General features: G+C 50.8%; 1 protein-coding gene across 7 annotated transcripts in view; it reads left to right on the plus strand.

The window, feature by feature from the left end:
- The window catches only part of SDK1 (sidekick cell adhesion molecule 1), an 867584-nt gene that overhangs the window by 738384 nt on the left and 108112 nt on the right, over positions 1-21088 (plus strand). For all 7 annotated transcript variants that reach the window (XM_034669743.1, XM_034669739.1, XM_034669740.1 and 4 more), the window contains 4 exons: positions 9772-9881; positions 11481-11631; positions 12230-12467; positions 20832-20947. In XM_034669743.1, the coding sequence (XP_034525634.1) occupies positions 9772-9881; positions 11481-11631; positions 12230-12467; positions 20832-20947 (615 nt within the window). The remainder of the gene's footprint in view (positions 1-9771; positions 9882-11480; positions 11632-12229; positions 12468-20831; positions 20948-21088) is intronic.

Here is a 21088-nt window from a genome sequence, read left to right on the forward strand (position 1 = left end):
TCTCCCAGGAACGTAAGCCTGGTGAGACTGGGACCTCGTCTGTCCCTCCGACCCAGAACAGGGCCTGCTACGTGGAAGGAGGGTGCCCGGAGAAGCCTGTTGCCCGTTGCGGGGGGGGGGGGGGTGGGTCACCACACAAACTCTACGGACAGAGTTTCCATGCTTTCAAAGCATTTCTTTTCCTTATTTAACTGTCCACCTGACTACTATCCCCTCTGACGTTGGAAAGGCTTTCCAGTGTGTTCTGTTTCCTGCAGTGACAGAGGCCAGACATTTTTTGCCTCATCACTTGGAGATCTGCAGGTGGGGGCTTCTAATCACTAATTCTTTCTCCCCTTTCCCTCATCACACATGGAGGTTAGGGCTGTCGATGGCCCTCTTCTTCAGTATCTGTCAGCATCTCAACTGTCATAAACTCTGACCGTAGGTGAATTTCTTTGTCATAATAGGAAGAAAAAACGTGACATTATTTCTGAATAGCCTGTCGAGTATGCAAAGGAGGGCTGTCACCGGCTCTCTGGCTTCTTCGACAGTGACGTGGTCACCTGGAAAGAAGGGACAGCACCTCCGCTTGAGCGTTTGGGCGCTGCAGTGAGAGGCAGCGGCAAAGCACCCGCTCGGATATTTCAAAATGTTTGGCATTGGCTTGATCGTCCATAATAACACCCTGACAGTGACTTTTCTCTTTTATTTCTTGACCAGCATGGGAAATCTGTATAAGATGAATGGTTTGAACTGGGCTTCTTGTTCGTTAGTCTAGCGGATCCTTTTAGGTCCTGTTACGGGACTTTTAAAAATACCACAGAGCAGAAAATATCTTAGCGCAAGGGACAATGCAGATAGGAACGAGGGAAACATTTTACCACAAATGTCATTTTTAGGAAATGGAGGTCAACGTATAGATAAGTCACCACTGTCAAACCAAATTAAGTGTCATGAGAGAAATATTCTCCTATTCTTTTTGAGGACTGCTCAAAATCTTTCATCCTAATTCTCTTGTTGGATTTTTAGTTTCACCCATGTTTCATTTTTCCAGTCGTCAGGTTTTGTATTTGTTTCATTCAGTCACCCATTCACCCAGCAAACATTTATTAAGCACCTGCTGTGTTATACAGGTTTTGGGTCTCGTGCCCAATGCTAGATTATAAAGACCTCCAGAACCTCCCAGCCTGGGGTGACATGGGAGGGACGGCTGACCTGTAATCTGGTCGACAGTGATGAGACCTGCCACTGAGAGGGAACCCGAAAGCAAATGGGGGTCTGGCTGGTGTGGCCAATGAAGGCTCCCGTGGAGGCGAGGTTGCTGCAGGGCGTGGCAGGGTGAGCAGGACTCGGATGGGGAGAAGGGCAAGTGAGCAGGGAGAATGGCGGCATGAAAGACAGAGTTGGGAAGTTGCATGGCTCCTGTTGTTTTAGAACCTAAACTTTGTTTTTATGCAGGTGTGGTGAGACCAGGAGGTCAGGAGACAACTCACTGAAAATCTAGTCTTTACTTGCAGATCTGAGAGGAGGGGGCATGGGAGTTCACGTGGGGGAGCACCAGGGCCAGCCAGGAGGCAGAGGGAGGCACCTATGTGGGTGAGAGCCTTCTTGAGGTTTCCCTGGGAAGGAGCGGACAAGGCGGGGTGAACAGGCTCAGGACCGGCTAGTTTGAGTAATTCTGGCAGGCTCGAGGCTGAGGGTCTGTCCTGGTTGTCTGATCCCAGGCCCTGGGGGATTAGGGCAGTGGACAGTGGCCCGGAGTGCGAGAGCCCTGCAGAGGACGGGTTACGGGGTTGGCTCTGGATTGGCGGTCTGCGTTTGCAAGGTACATCACAGCCAAGTTGTGGGCTGAGTTCCTCCTTGGGGGCAGCTCCTCCAGGGTCAGCAGAGCCCCAGACATCAGTGATCAGATATAGAAACTAGTAGTGTGGCTGGTGTACCTGCGGGGAAGGCTGAGTGGCTGCAGGGGCGTGGTGTGTGTGAGCAGGCAGGACGGGAGACAGGAAGACAAGCTGGAGCTGGTAGGAACGGCCTGGTTAGTTTCCGTCTAAAAGTGTCCATGGGAAAGCACCCCTTGGTGTCAGAACATGGTGCCATGTGTCAGGGTGTCCCATGTCCTTCACATACCCCGTCGCATCAGAGTCTCCTGCTAACGTTTAGGGGACGTCACCGCTGTCCTCTCTTTGCAGGCAAGGCTGAGGTCCCACATCACAAAGCAGGCAGTTCTCATGCCCCTGTGCCTGTCCCATCACTCCACTTAGACCCCACTCTGAGCACAACAGGGCCCAAGTCCTCACTGGCATTTCAGCATCTTGGGAAGCTGCACAGGGAGGTGTGGACATCCCCATTTGTCCTTGAGAGAGGTTGGATCCGTTGGGAGAAAAGGGACAGACGCAGAGGAAGCCAACGCACTTCAGAGATAAGCAAGGGCTGGTGTTGGGGAGAGCAGCTCATCGTCCCCACGGCGGCTGGGACCCTGCGGGAGGGAAGGGCCCACAGCCTCAAGGCAGCCATGCTCAGAACCCAGGCTCCCAGATGGGGACTGTCAGGGGTGCACAGAGGGCTTGCAGGATAAGCCTGTTCGTGGGAGGGGAACACTTCATGGAAAAACTGTTCCTAGAAGGATATTTCAGGTGGGGATGCATTTGGGGACGGTGTGTAATGTGGGGAGATCTGGGGAGCCCAGGGGAGGTGAGACAGGGAGGACTGCATAGGACGGGGCACAGGTGAGGCTGGGGACAGCCTGGAGTGCGGGGCGGCAGGGATGACCTTGGAGCTCCCCCATGCCCAGTCCCCCTTTTATGGCCATAGCAGCCGAGGCCCACAGCATTCTGGGGCCTGTGTCTGAGGGACAGGACTCGGTGTGCTGTGTAGGATGACTGACGAAGAAGGGACTCCTTCACGGAGATGCAGGTCAGGGCGCTGTCAGACTGGCGGCTTTCCAACGGCCAGTCAGGGAAGCGACTCACCAGGCCAGTGGCCGCCGTGCGGATCCTACAGTGAGCGGTCAGCAGCCCTGAACCTTTGGGCTTTTACAAGCAAGCGCTCACTTCTGTTTTTAATTCACTGAGTGAGACTATCAAAATCATTCAAGCAACAGGTCAGGAGCTTCTAAACCAGGGTCCCGTCACTGGAATTAAGCAGCTGTGAGAGGCAGTGGGGGCCACCAGCATGGCACAGAGTGGGAGGGAGCAGGACAGGGCAGCAGCTCGTGTTTTCTATCCTCGATGACATAGGGCCACAGTGTCATGACCAGATGGCAGCAACCCAGGGAGGGGTGCGTCCTGGCAGGGAGAGAGCAGGGGCTGTTGCAGGCCTGTCGGGTCTGAGGCACTAGCTCAGAGATGGCAGAACTCACAAATGTCCACCTGGTGGTCAATAGGAGTGAAGGCCACATGCAAGGGTCTGAGCCATCACAGAAGGACACCAAACGCTAAGAGGAAGGAGAGCGATGCCGAGGGAGACTGAGGAGGAGAGCCAGGACAGACCCACAGGGAGATTTCATTTTGGGGTCACTGGAAGCAAAGGAGGAACTGGTGAGGAGACAGCTGGAAGGCCAGCAGAGGCCAGGAAAACCCAGTGTTCTTGACGCCCCAAATGGTTGAAGACCCAGTGGTCATTTCCTAATCCTCTGAAGATGGAGAGAATGTTAAACAGTTAGGAAAGAATAAATAAATAACCAGCAAGCCCGGCTGTGAATGGGAGGGAGGGCTAGGGAGCGTGGCTCGGGCTATTGCAAAGCGTAAACCCTCCTTGGTCAAGTGTACAAACAGTCCCCCCAATGACTCGTCAGGGCTGCAGACTGTGCGGACATTTGGAGAACTGGCCTTGGGCCCATCTGTCCCCCGTCCTTGCTGGGGGGGCTTCATTTGGCGGGGGCCCCGGGGACAGCACTCAGAACAAGAGGGGCTCAGTAACTCTCCAAGTTGCTTGACTCGCAAGTTTTCCTGCTGACACCAGAGTTTCAGCCGGCAGGGTGCACTTGGCTTGGCAGGGTTCCATGGAATGAATTCTTGGAGAGTCTTTTTTCCCTCTCCTAGCTCTGGATGAAAGGAGAGCTGTCTCCTCCCGCCCGCCTGGCTCTGTCCCCCCTCCTCTCCCAACAGAGATGCGGGTTTTGTGCTCCTTCTCTGTCTGCCGTTACCTTTCATAGGGTGAGGGTAATGACCATCCTCTGAGTAGCCGTTCACCTCATGGCCGCCGGGGCCTCAGTGGGATGTTGGAGGTCCTTCCCCGGGGAAGGCTGGCCTCGCCCTGACTCCTCGGAGGCCCCGATGACTGCAGAGGCTTCCCTAGGACAGACAAGTCCAGCTCTAGTGGAAAAACCCACTTGGCAAGGGTGGAGGGCCGTCTGTGACCCCCAGGTATTACACAAGCACCTGTGTCCAGAGGAGCCCCGTCTCCCAGCCAGACTTGGAGGCGGACGCCCGTCAGAGCCCTCAGGGAGGAACGTGGGCAGGGCGGCAAGTCCTGGTGTTTTAGGAAGGACAGCAGCTCCCTAATGGGTCCTAACGACCACCCCCCGATGAGCGGCATTTGGAATGTGTGGCATTTCTGCTTTTGTATTAAGTATTGTAAGTGCTGTTTGTTAGCTTTAAAAGAAGCAGAAGAAAAAACCCATCAAAATCGCAGCTTCCCCGTGGAGCTCTGATTTGTTTCATCTTTAAAGAGCTCTGCCACACTGTATGTCCAGCGCATCATTAGTGAGCAGCCAGTTACTTCTAGAACACTCCGCCGTGATGGTGTTGGAATCTAACTAGAGAGCTGGAGGAGCCCAGCAAGTGCTAAAAGACTTCTGTTTCCCACTCAAAAGAATTCTGGTCTCTTTAGATCAAAATGTAAACCTTTTATTATAGAAACTTAAGCACCCCACCCCCCCTTCAGCGTAAAGTAAAATTACATTTTCAGCAATCATCCGCTTTTGGAGCTCAGTGCAAGACAACCCATTTTCAATACTGATTTTGAAACCATGCACATGTTCACTGCATATTCATTTGTGCGTGGAGCCATCAGCCTGGGCTTGACCCTGGGGGAGAGGCTGGGGGTGCGGAGAGGCTAAGACCCTGAACCTACCTGGGGGTTCTGACGCGGACGAACGGGAGAACACACATGGCAAACCAGCTCCGAAGTGAGGCAGAGGGAGCACTGCATGTCCTGTTGGTGAAACACTGGAGCAGGGGTTGGCAAACTTTTCCTGCAAAGGGCCAGAGAGTTAATGCTTTGGGGCTACGGGCAGATGGTCTCTGCTACAACCACACAGCTCTGCCGTGGAAGCATGGAAATAGCCACTGCCAGTACACAAACCAACAAGCGTGGCCATGTTCCAATAAAACTTTATTTACAACAACAGAAGGTGGGCCAGATTTGGCCCTCGGGCTGTACATAGTGTGTTAAATCCTGTCCTAGGTCCTGGTTTCATAAGCCTGCCTACGGCTCATCTGACTTAAGGACCAAAACTGTGTTTGTCTTACTATTTACCATTCGGCCAGGGCTCTGTGAAGTTAGACGTGACCTTCTAGACGAAGGAAAGCTGCACGCCCAGAGGTTGTGATCGCCGTGCTCTTGTAACTGGTCTTACTTCTAACTTGGCCACCTTGTCACAGTGTCCTTGTTCGTGGACTCCACGTACTTTGAATCTGGTATCCTCTGAACAATTCTAGTATCTTGCTGGTTCCCTCATCCATGAGCAAAAGGAACCTTTGCCAGGCACCATGTATTCGTGAGACAGTTGCATCACTAAGGGGACGCGACAGGTGGGAGGAGCGCATATGTCAGGTGCGCGGAAGATGTCCTGACAGCGCAGAATTAGCCGCCCAGTGTGGGAGGGCCGGGGGCAGGGGTTGTGGTTCACGGAAGCTTCCCAGAGGCTCTGCAGATTCCAAAGGTGCTCACCAGCCACAAGGACAGGAGCGGGAGGGGGGCTCACTGTAGAGAGAGGACAGAGGAATTGCGAGGTACAGGTGTTTGAGGCTGAGTGATGCCTCCAGGTAATGACAGACTGGCTTTGCAGGGAGAAGTCGCAGGAAGAGCCAAATGGAGCCATGCGGCGCCCACCTGGGCTCGCCACTCATTTGGCACATGTCCAAATCCAGGTTTTTAAAAAAGAGCACTCGGTGGGAAGGCAGGAAGTGTGACCTTGGGGGTTCCCACCCGTTAGTCCTAGCCCTACAGCTGGAGGCCGAAACAAAACCCTGCACTCAGCCAGCAGCAACCTTCTCAGAAGGCACGTTGGGGCTGCCGGACGTGAGCATGGCCACAGGGCCCTGGAGCTCTGGAAGGAGAGCCCTCCCGCCTCAGAGGCCCTCAGTGGGGGACGTTCTTCCCCCAGGAGGCGAAGTAGGAGTCCTCATCCTGCCCCTCTCCCGACATCCTGGCGCGGAGCTGCTGGCCAGCCTTCCCAGAGAACCACACTAGCCTGCGGCGTCCTGCTGCTTCATCCTGTCCTGCCTTTGCGACGCCCATGGGTGCTCCTTTGGTGGCATAGGAAGGAGGCCTTGCCAGTTCTCCACCAATCTTTGCAGGCACGTGGGTGGAACAGGCTTGGAACCCAGTGCGGCTGACTGCTGCTGACCCCGCTGAGGCCGCGTGCTGAGCCCCGTCAACCACAGCAGCTGTGTGGCCAGGGGCAGGCCAGGGGCGTCCACGGGGTCAGGGCAGCCACTTGGCCAGCAGATGAATGCTTCTAGGCCAGCGGGGCAACCAGACGGATAGAATGCAAACATGCCAGGGTTCAGGGCCAAGTGCCTGCCACCACCAGCGCTGCTGTTTCTTAGCCTGAGGCGTTCCCTTGCACCAGGAGCTCAAACAAAGCATCCGCAGTCGGAGGGGTGGGGCTGGGGCACAGGGAGAGAGGAGGGGGGCTGTGGCTTTGCAGAAGCAGAGGCGCCTCCACAGTTGGGCCTGGGGATTTGGCCAATAAGCGGCACTGAGCATGCGTGTTTCCCCCACACACGCACAGACGTGTAAGGACACAAATGCGCCACGGCAGCACGAGTGCCGCAGTGCCGATGGCGGTGAGAGACGCCCGTGGCCAGCGCCTGCCTCCACCACTCAATGCCGTGGGCGCCCTGCTCTCCAGCGGCCTTCGTGGAGTCTCAGCTTGGGATCCAGTGGTAAATAAAAGGTCTTGAACTGATTGCCCGGAAACCGAAGTCATCTCTTCTTCCTTTTTTCTTTCTTCCTCCTCTTTTTTTTTCCCCCTAAACTTGTCTTCCAAGAAATAGGACAAGCTCTCTGGTTCAGTCTCCCAGGGATCCCTTTCACTGTGAGGACCTCACCTGTCATCTGGGACTCAGAAACCACCCAGCCCTCCCTTGAGGCTCTGTTCCAGGGGGCCCGACGCTCAGTACAGTTCAGCTGTATTAGCATTTTGACTTTAAGGCGTTCATAAATCTTGTTAACGTCTAGAATGGTGCTAACTGAGCAGAGACTGTGGCCCCCACCCTCCTGCGCTCCCCGTGGCTGCGCGTGGTTCCCCTCACCTGGAGGCATGGGGGTGTGAGCTGTGAGAAGCCGCGACAGATCCTCTGAGTCTGCTGTGCGGCTGTGGCTTCCCCCGGCATGACAGCACAGGGTACCCGACTCCCTCCAGCCCTGTGGCTCCTCCGTCAGCTCCTCCGCCCTTCATCCCACAGACGCCTACTGCGTCTTCTCTCAGCGGGGCTTCTCTCTGCAGGGCTCCCGCGTGGGCATTAGTGCACTGCCCCAACGTCACGCCCGCGGGGGGACTCACCTGCATTTGCCCAGCAATGTTGCACAGATCCAGGCCGTGGTCAGTGCTGGCTGGCCTTCCCCTTCTGGTCCTCTTGCAGTTCATGGGCACGGTGGAGGAGGCAGATGGCCGCCATGGGCCCTGGGGGCGCGTAGAGTTGTCTGTGTCTATAACTCTGCTAACCCAGGTTAGCCCAGACCCTCCCGTCCTCCAAGACGTCCTCTGCGCCCTCTGGATCTAGCCTCGATTTACGTCTGTTTTCTCCCTCTTTCATTTCTGTGTCTCTGAAGTGAGGGTCTGCGGGCTCTGGTGAGGGTCCCACCAGGGCTGAGGACTGGAGGAGGCTGGCCGCCCTGGGTGCAGGGGTCCTGGAGGCTGTCCACCCTGCTCCCAGCTGCGGTAACTGCTTTGTCTTCTCCTGATTTCACTGCCCCCTTCACCTGCCTCATTGCTTTGCTGACTCCCGGCTACTCATCAACTCTCATCTCCAGATCTTTATCCACCAGATGTTTCTGGCCAGTCGTTCCACATCTTAACACTTTTTTTTTTTTTGTAGATTTTATTTATCTGACAGAGCAAGCACGCACAAGCAAGGGGAGGGGGAAAGGGAGAAGCAGACTCCCCGCTGAGCAGGGAGCCCCATGCGGGGCTTGACCCCGGGACCCTGGGATCATGACCTGAGCCGAAGGGAGACGCTTAACCCACTGAGCCACCCAGGTGCCCCTGACCACTTTTTTTTTAAGCGAGGTGAAATTCACATAACGTGAAGCTAACTGATCTAAAGTGCCTAGTTCATAGGTTAGTGCATTCATGATGTGCAACCACTTCCTCTACCTGGTTCCCAAACATTTTTATCACCCCAAAAGGAAATGCCATCCCATTAAGCAGTGACTCCTGTTCCCTCCTCCTTCAGCCCCTGGCTCCCGCCCATCTGCATTCTGATTCTGTGGATTTACATATTCCGTAAATTTTATGAAGTAGAATCATTTAATGTGCCTTTGGGGTCTGGCTTCTCTCACTCAGCATCGTGTTTTCGAGGTTCACCCACGTTGTAGGCCCCCATGCGGACACACTGCGGTGTTCATCTGTGCATCCCCTGATGGGCCTTCGTGTGGCCCTGCCCTTCGGCTGTTGTGAAGAGAGCCGCCGTGAACACGTGCGCTCACGTGCTTGCTAGAGAACCACCTTCCGGGTCTTTCCGGCATCCACCTGGGCGTGGAGTTGCTGGCCCATAGGGTCATTTTACTTTTAACTTTTTGAGGAATTGCTAGAGTGTTGCCATGTTTTCAGCTTCGAGTTTGCATTTAGCTTTCTGGAGGCTCTGTGTCCACTTGGCCTCCTTCACAACCTCCTGTACCTTTCTCCAGTTTTCCAAGACTTCAAATCCTGGTGCCATCCTCCAGCCACCTGGGCTCTTGCCGACCAGCCTCTCTGCAAGATTAATGAGCACGTTTCTGCACTGTCGTCTGACACATTTATGAAGCATTAAAAGCAAAGGACTCTGGGCTGACCCGCCTCACCCCAGCTTGTTTGGCCTGGAACCCCTTCTGTGCTCCCAGCCTTCCCTCCACACACGTCTGCTGGGTCCCCCAGAGCCACACAGGCTGCACAAAGCTGAGTGTGCCTGGCCCAGGGATGCAGAAACCTGCATGGGAGAATTAGGGCTTTCCTGGCTGGCATGCAGTCATGGTGTCTCCCCTCGTGGCTCTCTTGACTTGGCCTGCTGGTCTGGCTCCCAGGGCAGCGACCAGTCCTTCTCTGTGCAAGGCCTGTGCTTGTTCTTTCCTCCAGGAGGAATGACAGGATGGCGTGGGAGGTCCTCTCCCATGGTTGGCTAGCCCTGGGAGGTTTGTTCCCAGCGACTTCATCCTCCGGGTCCTGACCTTGGCAGGAATAGCAGGAGCCATGTCTCCAGGGCTTAGACTGAGGGTGTGTGTGCAAGATCCAATTATCTGCCCATGTGGGGGACACAGCTGGGTCTGCCCAGCCCGGCACACACCAGGCGGCTGCACGTCCTGTGAATGGCAGCCTCCGTGCCACAGCTCATCCAGCCCCTCTGAGGATCGTCTTTCCCGCAGGTTGGAGCCATTGGTGATGAGGAGGAGTGGGTGAGCCTCTATGAGGAGGAGAATGAGCCTGACGCCCAGATGCTGGAGATCCCAAACCTCACGCCCTACACTCATTACAGGTGAGAGCCACAGGTGACAAACCGCCACAGGAGGAAGGCTGGCAACGCCAACAGGTGGCTTCAGCCTGCAAGAGCAAAACCCAGTTAAATGCATGTAACTGAGATATTTCCAAGGGGCAGTAACAGTACCTTGAACCTTAGGAGCAAGATACATGGCTGAGTATTATTCCCAGAGACAGTGTATCCCCGATGCTGGGTTAGCAGTGCTCCTGCCATCAACGCCAGCTGCAATAGCTCACCCTTCCATTAGGCTCAGTACCAAGAGCCACAGGCGGCCGCGATGTGGTGCTTTTCCTCACAAACTCCACGACCCCTTGGGCCCATTAACATGCTGTGTGTAAACAGAGCAGCCGTCCCGGGAACGTCCTCTGCTTCCCCCTTCCGGGACCCAGGAGTTGTGGGGCTCACTAATCAAGCACTTAACACACCACGAAACCTTTCGCTTCTTGATCCTGAAACCTATCCAGGCAGTAAATCCTTGGCCTTAACAAAGGGTAGCGTGATCACAAGCCGTTAGAGACGTTATAACTTCCCGTAAGATCATTGACCGAGATGAAATTTCCAGTTATCACCAGATGTTGAGTTTGATAATGTCATCGCTCTGCCAGGACGGATACATTTCATAAGATTGGGGAGTAAAAGACTAAGAATGAGTAATTCAGAGAGTAAAAGGTGACATTACATCTTCGTGAAGAACATTTTTTGCAGTATAATACCGACGTTAGAGCTTTTTAAAACAATGCCTAATGAGAGCAGCTGTTCAGCCTCTGTTCATTGTGACATCCTCCGTGAGATCAGAGCGGACGAATTAAGCACCATACAATCATTTTTAGAGAAAAACATTTCTCAAAAAACGAGCTGCAGGGGCCCTAAGTTTACCCTGTGAAACTGGTACGAGCTATATCATTGCATCCAAGGTCAGAAACTGTGATGGGAGCCCCCCATCCTCTTCCAGCCTCTGTGGTGAATATGTTCAGGGCGCGTTTCCTAGGCAGAAGTTCACTCCAAGTAATCGTACAAATAAATGCAGGAGAGAGAACTGAAAACATTAACTGAGGCTCTAAGGCACGTCCACTCCACTCTCGTTTTATAGGTAAGGAAATGGGAGCAAGTCTGATTTGCCTCAGCTCTAAGTTACCAATGGGGTCCTGGGTTGTGGGTTCTGGGGCCAGTGCTCTCTCCCCTGAGAGAATGGGGTGCAGCCACCCGTGCTCATTGAAACAACACCACACTCTCAAGGCCGTCATTTGGCTCCTCGACTGCTAATTCCCCGACCTTACCCTAAACACGAATCAGCCAATGGCATTTGATGACACAAATGTCTGGCCATGTAACCCATTCAGTTACTCATCGCTTGGGAATTTAAAATCTTTGCGTTGGAACAAATTTACCATTCTTTGGAGGCCCTGGGGGGAAAGGGCCAAATATGCAATTTGCCTTTTTTCATGAAACCAGGTGGAAAGAGGGTGTCCTTGGGCAACAGCCTTCACTACACAGATGGACACAGAGCCGCACTTCTGAGAAGGTTGTGGATTTTTGTTCTGTCTGTCCACATGGCCTTTTGCTACAAAGTAACTGTGTCCACGATTTTACCTCCAGATTTCGCATGAGGCAGGTGAACGTCGTCGGTGCTAGCCCCTTCAGCCAGTCATCCCGGGTCATCCAGACCCTGCAGGCCCCCCCCGACGTGGCTCCCACCAGCATCACTGTGCGGACAGCCAGCGAGACCAGCCTGCGGCTCCGCTGGGTGGTGAGTTGGGGGCCGGAAGTTGGCTGCAGGGACAGTCGCCTTGAGTATCCAGGGTCTGCATGTGAAGCCAGAGCTTAGCAATGTCTTAGTCATGGCTTTGTCCCAGTCTAAGCTAATCTCTCCGTTAAACCAAAAAGTATTGCATTTTACAGTTGGTGTTGGGTCGCAGACCAGCTCGGGCAATCCTGTTAATGAGTAGCATTACTCACTGGCTTCTTGGAACAGAGGGATATTCTATGGGGGAGGGAAGCCAGTGGTGCCACAGGCTGGACCTATAAGTCCCTTAAGCTGGGTTAACACGGATCCAATACTCAATGTTTGTAGGAAAGCCATCTTGATATTTATTCAGAACATTTCGCCCACAAAATTAAGCCAAAATGTATTAAAAGAAATTATGTCCAGCCAAAGTTACTGACAGAATTTCGTTTAATTAACAGAAGGAAAGTTCCAGGGAACAACGCAGTAAAGGTTCTAAGACTATTCCCCCCAGAAAATATTTTCCATGGAATTGGTCCGCTAAGGACAGGCCTACGCTTGGGGATCTCGACAGGTGGCGGGTCTGAGGTGTCGGCTCACCACGTGTGTCATTTGCTTCCAGCCGCTGCCCGATTCCCAGTACAACGGGAACCCTGAGTCAGTGGGCTACAGGATTGGGTACTGGCGCCCCGACCTCCAGGCTCCGGTGCTGGCACAAGTCATCAACGACCGGCTGGAGAGGGAGTTCACCATCGAGGGGCTGGAGGAGTGGACGGAGTACGAACTCCAGATGCAGGCGTTCAACGCCATCGGGGCCGGGCCCTGGAGCGAGACGGTTCGGGGCCGCACGCGGGAGTCAGGTGAGGTGGAGGCTCAGCCCCAACCCGGGTCTCCCTGGAGATGGGGCTCCGTGTCCCCCAGTCCCTACGTCGCATCTCATTGCTCAGTCCCCACTGTGTCTATGCTGACACATTCCTAACCCAGTGATTAGTTTAACCTCAACGGTCAGTTCAGGAAAACGTCATTAGAGTCCACGCCACTAATTTGAAATTAATCATGGATCTTACTGGGGGCTACACTCATGGTGTTATCTTTTAAATCAGTATAATTTTCACCATCAGTGATAATAAGCAAGGGTGTATAGAGATTCTAAGGGAGATCTTTATAACACACGGCACTCCGGACCTCCTCTTGACGAAGTAGTGGGTGGGATGGGTTAAGATAGTCTCCCTGCACTAACAAATAGCCCCTCAAAGGTTCGAGTGCCGTGATGCAATAGAGCTTCATTTCTCACTCATCACGGAGTAGGACAGCGGGTGGCTCTCTTCCTCGTGATTCGGGGACCCAGGCTCTGCTGTGCTGTAGGCCTAATCCTCATCTGTGCCCTGCGCCTGAGGAAGAAGGAAGCGCAAAGAACGGGCACCCCTGCCCCCAACACCTGCCCAGAAATGGCACGCATCCCTCCGCACAGAGCCACCAGGCTCGGGGTTACTGCTGGTGGCCAGGGAGGAAAGGAAAAGTACTGAGTACTTTGGGTCAGCACTCAGTAGTCTGTGTGCATTCTGATAAGGACCAGTGTGTTCCCCTGACCTGCTGGCTTTGCGGGCTGACCTGTGGTTTGGGGGACCCCTGCTAGCCTGGTTTGAGTTTGTGGAGTGACAAAGAGGGCTGCTGTCACGTTTAAATACACACTGTGACACAGACCAGTCCTTCCCACCTGATCTTAAATGGCGAGGTTGTCTCCTGAAGAGAAGGAAGCATACCGCTCCCCTTCCAAGAGGACCGATATTTGAAGAGGGGTTTGCCGGAGTAGCTGAGCTGCCTCAGATGACTTCCTGGCTTTCTTTCAGGCTGTAGATTTTATTACATTAGAAATAAAAGATTGAGACACTACGCTCAGCTTGTGGCTCTGCGATCACATGGAATTTAAAAACTCTCTGTTCAGTATCCAAGTCCTTATGACAAAGAAGAAGACTTGAAACCTTCTAAGGGGTCTGTTCTAACCCCAGTAACAGGCAGAGCTAGAAAATATTTAAAAAAAAAAAAAACTTTGCTATAACTAACTAGAAAATTATGGACAAAATATCATTTTTTGAGATTTCGAATTTATCAATGTCCTCATAAGAAAAACAGAGGAAATCCCCAGATGTCAGAGGCACACAGGGTCTGAAGCAGTAGGTGCTGAGCTGGTGTGGCTGCCCTGGGGGGGGGGCATCCATCCTGGGAACTTCAAGACTCGCGACAAGGTGCCCATCCAGGTACTGGAGGTTCAGCCATGAGTCTGCACAAGGCGGGGAGTTAGAATCAAGGCCCTTGCACACAGACAAGGCTCCTGAATTCTGTACCCTCTTTGAAAGGGGAAACTGAAAATCTCTGCCCACCCGTCTACCCAGACGCTGAATAGGAGCAAAAATGTAACTCTAAGTCCTGTGCCTGACTCAGGTTTGAGTTCTGAATTTACTCTGTCTGGTCCAGAAACTCCTAGAAAACAAATTAATGTAAAACTTGGTTCCAGACACCAAAAGCACAAGCAACAAAAGAAAAACTTATACTTCATTAACATGAAAACCTTTATGCTTCAAAGAGTACCATAGAGTAAAAAAACAAAAACAACAACAATGAAAAACAGTCCCCCAGTCATAGAAGGTATTTGCAAATCATTCATCTGATAAGGGACTCACATCCAGGATGTATATAAGAAAACCTCTTACAACTCCACAATGAAAAGGCAACCCAATTAAAAACTGGACATAGGACTGAATAGGCATTGCTCCAAAGAAGACATACAAACGGTCAGTAAGTCCCATGAAAGGATGCTCAACATTATTCACCGACAGGGAAGTGAAAATCAAAACCACCACGAGATACTAATTCACACCCTTAAGGTGGATAAAACAAAATCAAAAAACAAGCTGGACAATAACAAGTATTAAATGTTACTAAAATAAATATGGTTCAGAGATTGTACACTTTGTAGATCATTGGAAGGCCAAGAAGAGCATCCTCACTGACCAGAAAACCTTCTTACGCCGGGGGGAAAACAGTGATCCACTCCTCCGGAAATACTATGTACTATACCCCAATAAATGAAACAAAACAAAACAAAACAAAAATTTTTTAAAGACAAAAAAATGAAAAAAGAAAAAGAAAGAAACATGGTTCTAGGCCAGACTTTTTGGGCAACCAAAGAAGGAAACATCTCTGGGGAGATATTGCCACAGCCAACTTGTCCCAAATAAAAATCAACTTTTAAAAGACAAAGTTCAATTTTTAAACACACAAGAAAATACTCTGCCATGAGTAAGAATACGCTCTTTTTTAGGAAGGAATGAGAGAAGGAAGGAAGGAAATAGGGCTCTTATTGCCTTAAAATACATACTAGTATGAAAGAGAATATGTAATAAGTATATTTAAAATTATTAAAGACTTCCTCTTGTAAAGTGAGTAAGTTCTGAGTAATCTTATGTATAGCATAGTCATTATAGTTAATAATACTGTACTATATACTTGAAAGTTGCTAAGAGAGTAGATCTTAAATGTTCTCACTACAAGAAAGGGACAATAATTTTGTGACTGATGCAGGTGTTAGCTCATGTTACGGTGGCAGTCTCTTGGCAGTACACATGTGTCTCAAATCAACATGTTGTACATTAATCTTACACAATGTGGTGTATCAATTATATCCCAATAGAGCTGGGATAAATATAAAATAAGACTGTAGTCTTAAATTAGGAAAAGAAAGCACTAAAACTTTAGGTAAAGAGTAAGATGCCACTTTTAAAGCACTTTTTAAGACAAATAGGACACAGCCACTGAAAATAAAACATTACCATTAGGTGAAAAGCAGTTTAGACACTGGTAAAGAGAGAATTACCAAATCGGAAGCTAGATATGAGTAAATAACTTAAAATACAGCACAAAGGCACAGAGACTGAAAATATGGTCGAGAGGTTAAAAGACATAAAGAATAGAATGAGAAGGTCCAACATATATCTAATACGACTTGGAGGGGAAGGAGAGAAGAGATGAGAATGAGAAAATTGGGGAGATAATTGCCAAGCAGCTTCAGAATTGATACTTTATCAGACTGAAGAAAAGCGAATCCTGCACAGAATAAATGAAATAAATCCACACCAAAATGCAATATGCTGCAACTGTAAAGCATGAAAGCCAAAGAGAAAATCTTAAAAACACTTGGAGTGAAGGCATCTTACTACAGAAGGCAGACGATTTGGAGCCAACTTCTCAAGAATAGTGGAGGCCAGAAGACAATGGAACAATGGAATCATAATGGAGTAAGAATAATCTTGAAGAACCTGAGAGAAAATAACTGTTAACCTCAAGTGTTACACTCAGCTCAATTACTTTCAAGGATTTTGTTCAGAAAACTGTAAGCTAAAATGACATTTAAGGATGAATAAAATGGAATAAAAATGGAAAATAATACTGCTTTGTTAAGTTTCCAAAGAACACTCTCAAATAACAAAGTAAACCCATGGCAAAATTGCTGAGGTTAGACTATATTTTTGTAAAAATCTGTTCAGCTGCCACAGAGCTCCCTTTATAGTCGTCAGGAGAAGGCTGAGGAGATCATTCTATGCGTCAACTCACCCCAGATGCTTTCTTCTACCTCTGTTCCCTTCAGACAACCTTGTGTTGTCTCCTACTCAACAACCACGAGGAGACTCTCTTGAACCATATTGTTTGTTTTTGTAGACATCTCTGTGTTATAGTTAATATCGAGTTACGGCTTTGGTATCAAAAAAAGGCATAATGCGTTTGTTTTTGTCTTGGTTGACGAAAACCAACGCAGACATACGTACCCATAGCTAAAGGAGAATCATAGGCGGCCCCCAGAACTAACTGCCTCCACTTCAGTATTGCCACAGTTATCGTTTGCTTGTTGAGAAAGCTTTTGGTCTAGAAATTGTACTTGCAATGTAAGTTTTCCTTATGCTTTCACATTCTTTCTTATTTTGAGGGTTCTGGCTTACAGAAAATTATTTTTTAGTTTTTAATGGGATGTTTGTTCAATTAGAAGAGATTTGGTTCTGCAGGTGTTTTCATCATAAATTCAATAATAGGGTCATTGATCTTCATTTCAAGATGAGATGACTCAGACTTCAGACAATTTTAATGCCAGAAAAGTGCGCTCCTCAGGACCCCTCTTAGGCTGATCTCTCCCCCAAAAGTACTGGTGCTCACACATGGGTCCCCCCAACATTGGGCATTCTCTGGCACCCCTTCCAATGTTGCTGGTCCTTTGGGGCCTTCGGCAACTCCACCTCTGAACAGTGCTTCCAGAACCTCCTCTGGGGGCAGCCCCTCACCTCTGACCAGCAGGCCCCTCCCTGTTGCAGCAGTTTTGATGTCTTGCCCTCCCTGGTCCAGCAGACGAATCACCCCTTCTAAGAACAGATCCTGCCAGGCACTACTCAGCCCTTGGGATGGGTAGGAGAGGGTGCAGGGGGTGCAAAGGCCAGTGATGGAGTACAGATCGTGGGGAGAAAAGGAGAGGAGGGAGCTGATGGGGAGAATAGAACTGCAGACCCGTGTCTCATGGAGATGGCCACACGTGGGTACTCCCATACGGCACAGTCATGGGCATACAGAAAGCCGGTGTGGGAAGCACAGAGCAGAACGTTTTGAACCACACTGAAATGACGTTTCCCATTTTGAAGTACGGTCTAACTGGCTTCATGACATCCTATGATTTATTATGATATAAGAATAAATGAGCCCTAAACATCAAAAGACTGAGCAGTGAGGAGTCCCGTAGAGGAGAGAGAGCAAATGAAGGACGAGAGAAGTGATTTAATCAGCATTGTTCTTCATGAAAGGGAATCTCTAGGACTATCCCCAAATGCAAGATGGCAGGTTGTACAGGGAGTTGAATCTACCCCAAAACAGATAATGGGTAAGATTTTTCTCTTTTAACCAAATCTTAAAAACATAGATACTTTGTAACTAAATGGCAGATTGGATCCTGGTGGGATCTGAATCCACCGACACTGTAATCCTGAATGTGGCCATTTTCTGTGGCTCCCTCCTTGGAGACGCAGCCGTGCTCTTGGCACCATATCCGGGTCACCCCCCTCGCCAGGTGGCTCCTCTCTGGGGCTGTGAGTGCCCTTCAAGAAAGGGAAGTACATATTACCACACCCTAGAAAACCAGTATTATTTGTAGACCCATAGTGAGGACTGAGCACTCACGGTGTCAAAGACGGGCCCTCAGGGAAGCATTACAGATTAGAGAGATGGATGAGTTGTGTCGCTGTGACAATGTCCTCTCTTAGAACACAGCACTGCTGCTGTGGGCACGCAGCACCTTTGGAGTTCTCATCTTACCCTAAAGTCAGATAAATTGTAGGCTTGCCTATTCTTCGAGTGGTCGTGAACCAGAAAGCACGGGGGACACTGGGAAGCGTGGGTGGCAAGCATGCTTCCCTTAGAGGGCTGAGTAAGCTTGAAATTATAAATATTCTTTTTTGTGACACTTAGCTGCTCAGATAAATTAATATTGCTTTGTTGAATGACTGACAAACCATATGAATGACTCTCAACTGACATATTTGGAAAGAAAAAGTCTATCTATCAGATGTGGGCTGACTGGCATTATCTTTCTCTAAACATATAAGGAAGATCCCTGAACCCTTATGCAAAAAGGCACTAACAGGTGACTCCTTTGTTCTGGGGACACGCTGGCTGACCGCCACGGGCAGCCGGTCTAACTCCTGTGTTCCGAAGACTATTGATGTGGTGAGTAGAAGGGGTCAGGACCGCCACTGGGCCATGGAGGTCAAGGAAGTCACACTGTCTTGGGGCTAGAGCCGAGGGGTTTGCCCCCAGGAAGCCTCCATGACTCCCCTCTCTGGGGACCGGAAGGTGCCACGCCCTGGCCCTTGCCCTGTCTCCATGTTCCCTCAGCAGCATGCCCTGTTGGGCTCTCCTTGGTTTCTCCCCTCAGCCTCTGTCACTACTGCCACCAGAGTGACTGGCCAAGCTGCCAGATAAGGTAACAGCACTTCTAGGACCTACACAAATCCTGGTGCTTTTTTCTTAAAGACACTGTGAGTTTCCCACAGTTGCCATAGCAAAGCACCCCAGACTGTGGGCTTAAAACAACACAGATTTACTCTCTCACCATCCTGAAGGGCAGAAGCTAAACACCCAGGCATCAGCAGGGCCACACTCCTCTGCAGACTCTGGGGAAAGATCTGCTCCAGGCCCCTGTTCCAGCTCCCGGTGGCTTCTGGGCTCGTGGCTGCATCCCTCCAGACTTCCCATGGCAGCCTCCCTGTGTGCATGTGCGTCTCTTCCTGTGGCGTTCTTAGAAGGACACCGGTCATGTTGGATTAACTGCCCTTCTCCATTATGGCCTCATCTAACTAATGACATCTGCAATGACCCTAGTTCCAAATAAGGTCACATTCTGACCTACCAGGGGTTAGGACTTCAGCGTTTGGAGGCCAGGGCGTGCGGGGGGGGTACACAATTCAACCCATAACAAAAACTAAATCACTTCAGTGAAGAAAATCCAGGAAGCAAATGTCAGAGAGCAGCGTTATTGTGCAAACCCCCGTTACTTTGTATATTCAGAGTAAATGACTGAGTTAGCCACCAGCAGCCGCTTTGCTAGGAGGAAAGAGTACTTGTGTGAATGAATGAATGAGAGGGTGGAGAGAGCCCCCGTGAGCGGAGCATTCCTGCTTCTGAGGTGCACTTGAAGGCGCCCCTCCTTCTGTTCAAAGAGCCCCGGTGGGACTGCAGAGAAGGGAGTGGACACCGTTGGGTGCCGGGTGCTCGGTAACCTTGCACTCACCCTCCTCCCGTAGGGAAGGCAGGTTATGGTATATTGTCTCTTTCTTCAGAACAGAGAGCCACTGGTCGCCTGCTCATTCCAAAGCCCAGTGCTGAGCACCAGGAGGGAGGGAAGACAGGCCCGAGGATGGGTGGGCCGCACTGGACCATTTCACAGATGGGACAATCAAGGCCCAGAGGAGTAGAGCAGCTTCCCCAGGCCACACGGCTCGGGACTCTTGTTGAGTGTGGTCTTGCTCCAGAGCCTGTGAGCTTGTCACTTCCCTGTGGACACCTCAAGGCCTCCTGGCTTCAGATGGTGACTTTACACTTGTTAGTGATGTGGGCAGGCCAGGTGACCACTCAGAGCCTCCATTCCCTCCTCCGCAGAGTGATCCCTCCCACTCTGAGTGCCAGAGTCCTATCCCATATCACTCTGTCCATGAAACCCAGTGGACTTGCAGGGTTTCGCCTCCTGTTCAACCCTGGAGGCTCTGGAGGGTGGCGGATGGTGTGACCTTCAGGCCATAGCCGACAGCTGCCTTCTGCTCGGTGCCCATCCGTGAACACTTTGCTGGGGAGCTCTGGGTCTGTCTTTCCGTCTGAATAAAGTTTAAGTGGGTTCACAAGGAAATTCTCAAAACAAATTGAGATGATCTAGAATAGAAAGCCTTGCTTTTAAAGTTTCACTGTTGTCTTTATACGCGTTCTGTCCAAACCACTGCCAACACATGAGACAAATTAAAATTAGTTCAGCGACATACATAAACAGAAGAGAGTAAAAACATTCTCTTCCACACACGTGGGTCAAGAGTTCCACAGCTCGCCTCCACGGGCCCATCTCATTGTGAAAAGCACTCAGCGACACGGAATGTATGGAGAGCCCTCCAGCCTTGGTCTCTCCATCTGCAGAATGGGGCTAATTGCCCCTGCCTCACCGGGCTACTGCAGCTGTTCGAGGCGACTGTGGCTCTGAAGACCCCCAGCACAGGGTGTGTACTCATCCCTCCCCTCTGCTCCCCTTTGTGTGAATGATAATGTCCCCTCCTCTCTCCGGCACCCCAGCCCCTCCCAAAATGCCACGTTTAGAGATGTCACTGAACTGGTGTGTGAGAGTGAGGATTTCCCACTTGAGATCAAAGTCTGTAGCTTCCACAAGTTAATATAAAAACAGACCAAGCAGATTTTCTTGCTGGGTAGATTCAGGTAAAATTGAGCTCCTAAATACCCAGGATTTGTGGAATTTGTTGCTAATATTAAAGAGATTTACATTTCTGTGATACCTCTGCAGGCTTAATCTGATCACTCCAAAATGCTCAGAATCCGTTGCTCTTTCAAGGACAACTTGATTGGGTAAAAATTGGACCTTTATTTGTAGAAGCTTTGGACTTTGGGTACCAATCTATTTTACTCATCCTTTGCAGTTCCTTCAGCCGCCCCTGAAAACGTGTCCGCTGAGGCCGTCAGCTCCACCCAGATTTTACTGACGTGGGCTTCGGTGCCTGAACAGGACCAGAACGGGCTCATACTGGGCTACAAGGTATGTGTCGGAGGTGACCATCCCGTGCGTAGGCTGTGCAGGAGACCCCGCGTGTCACTCCCTTAGACCAAGGAGCGCAGAGCATCTTCCAGACCTGTGGCACCAGCCCGTGTTGTGATGTTCACATGTGTTCTTTCCTCT

Source organism: Ailuropoda melanoleuca, chromosome 10 (assembly GCF_002007445.2).
Source record: "Ailuropoda melanoleuca isolate Jingjing chromosome 10, ASM200744v2, whole genome shotgun sequence".
NCBI classification, from domain to species: Eukaryota; Metazoa; Chordata; class Mammalia; order Carnivora; family Ursidae; genus Ailuropoda; species Ailuropoda melanoleuca.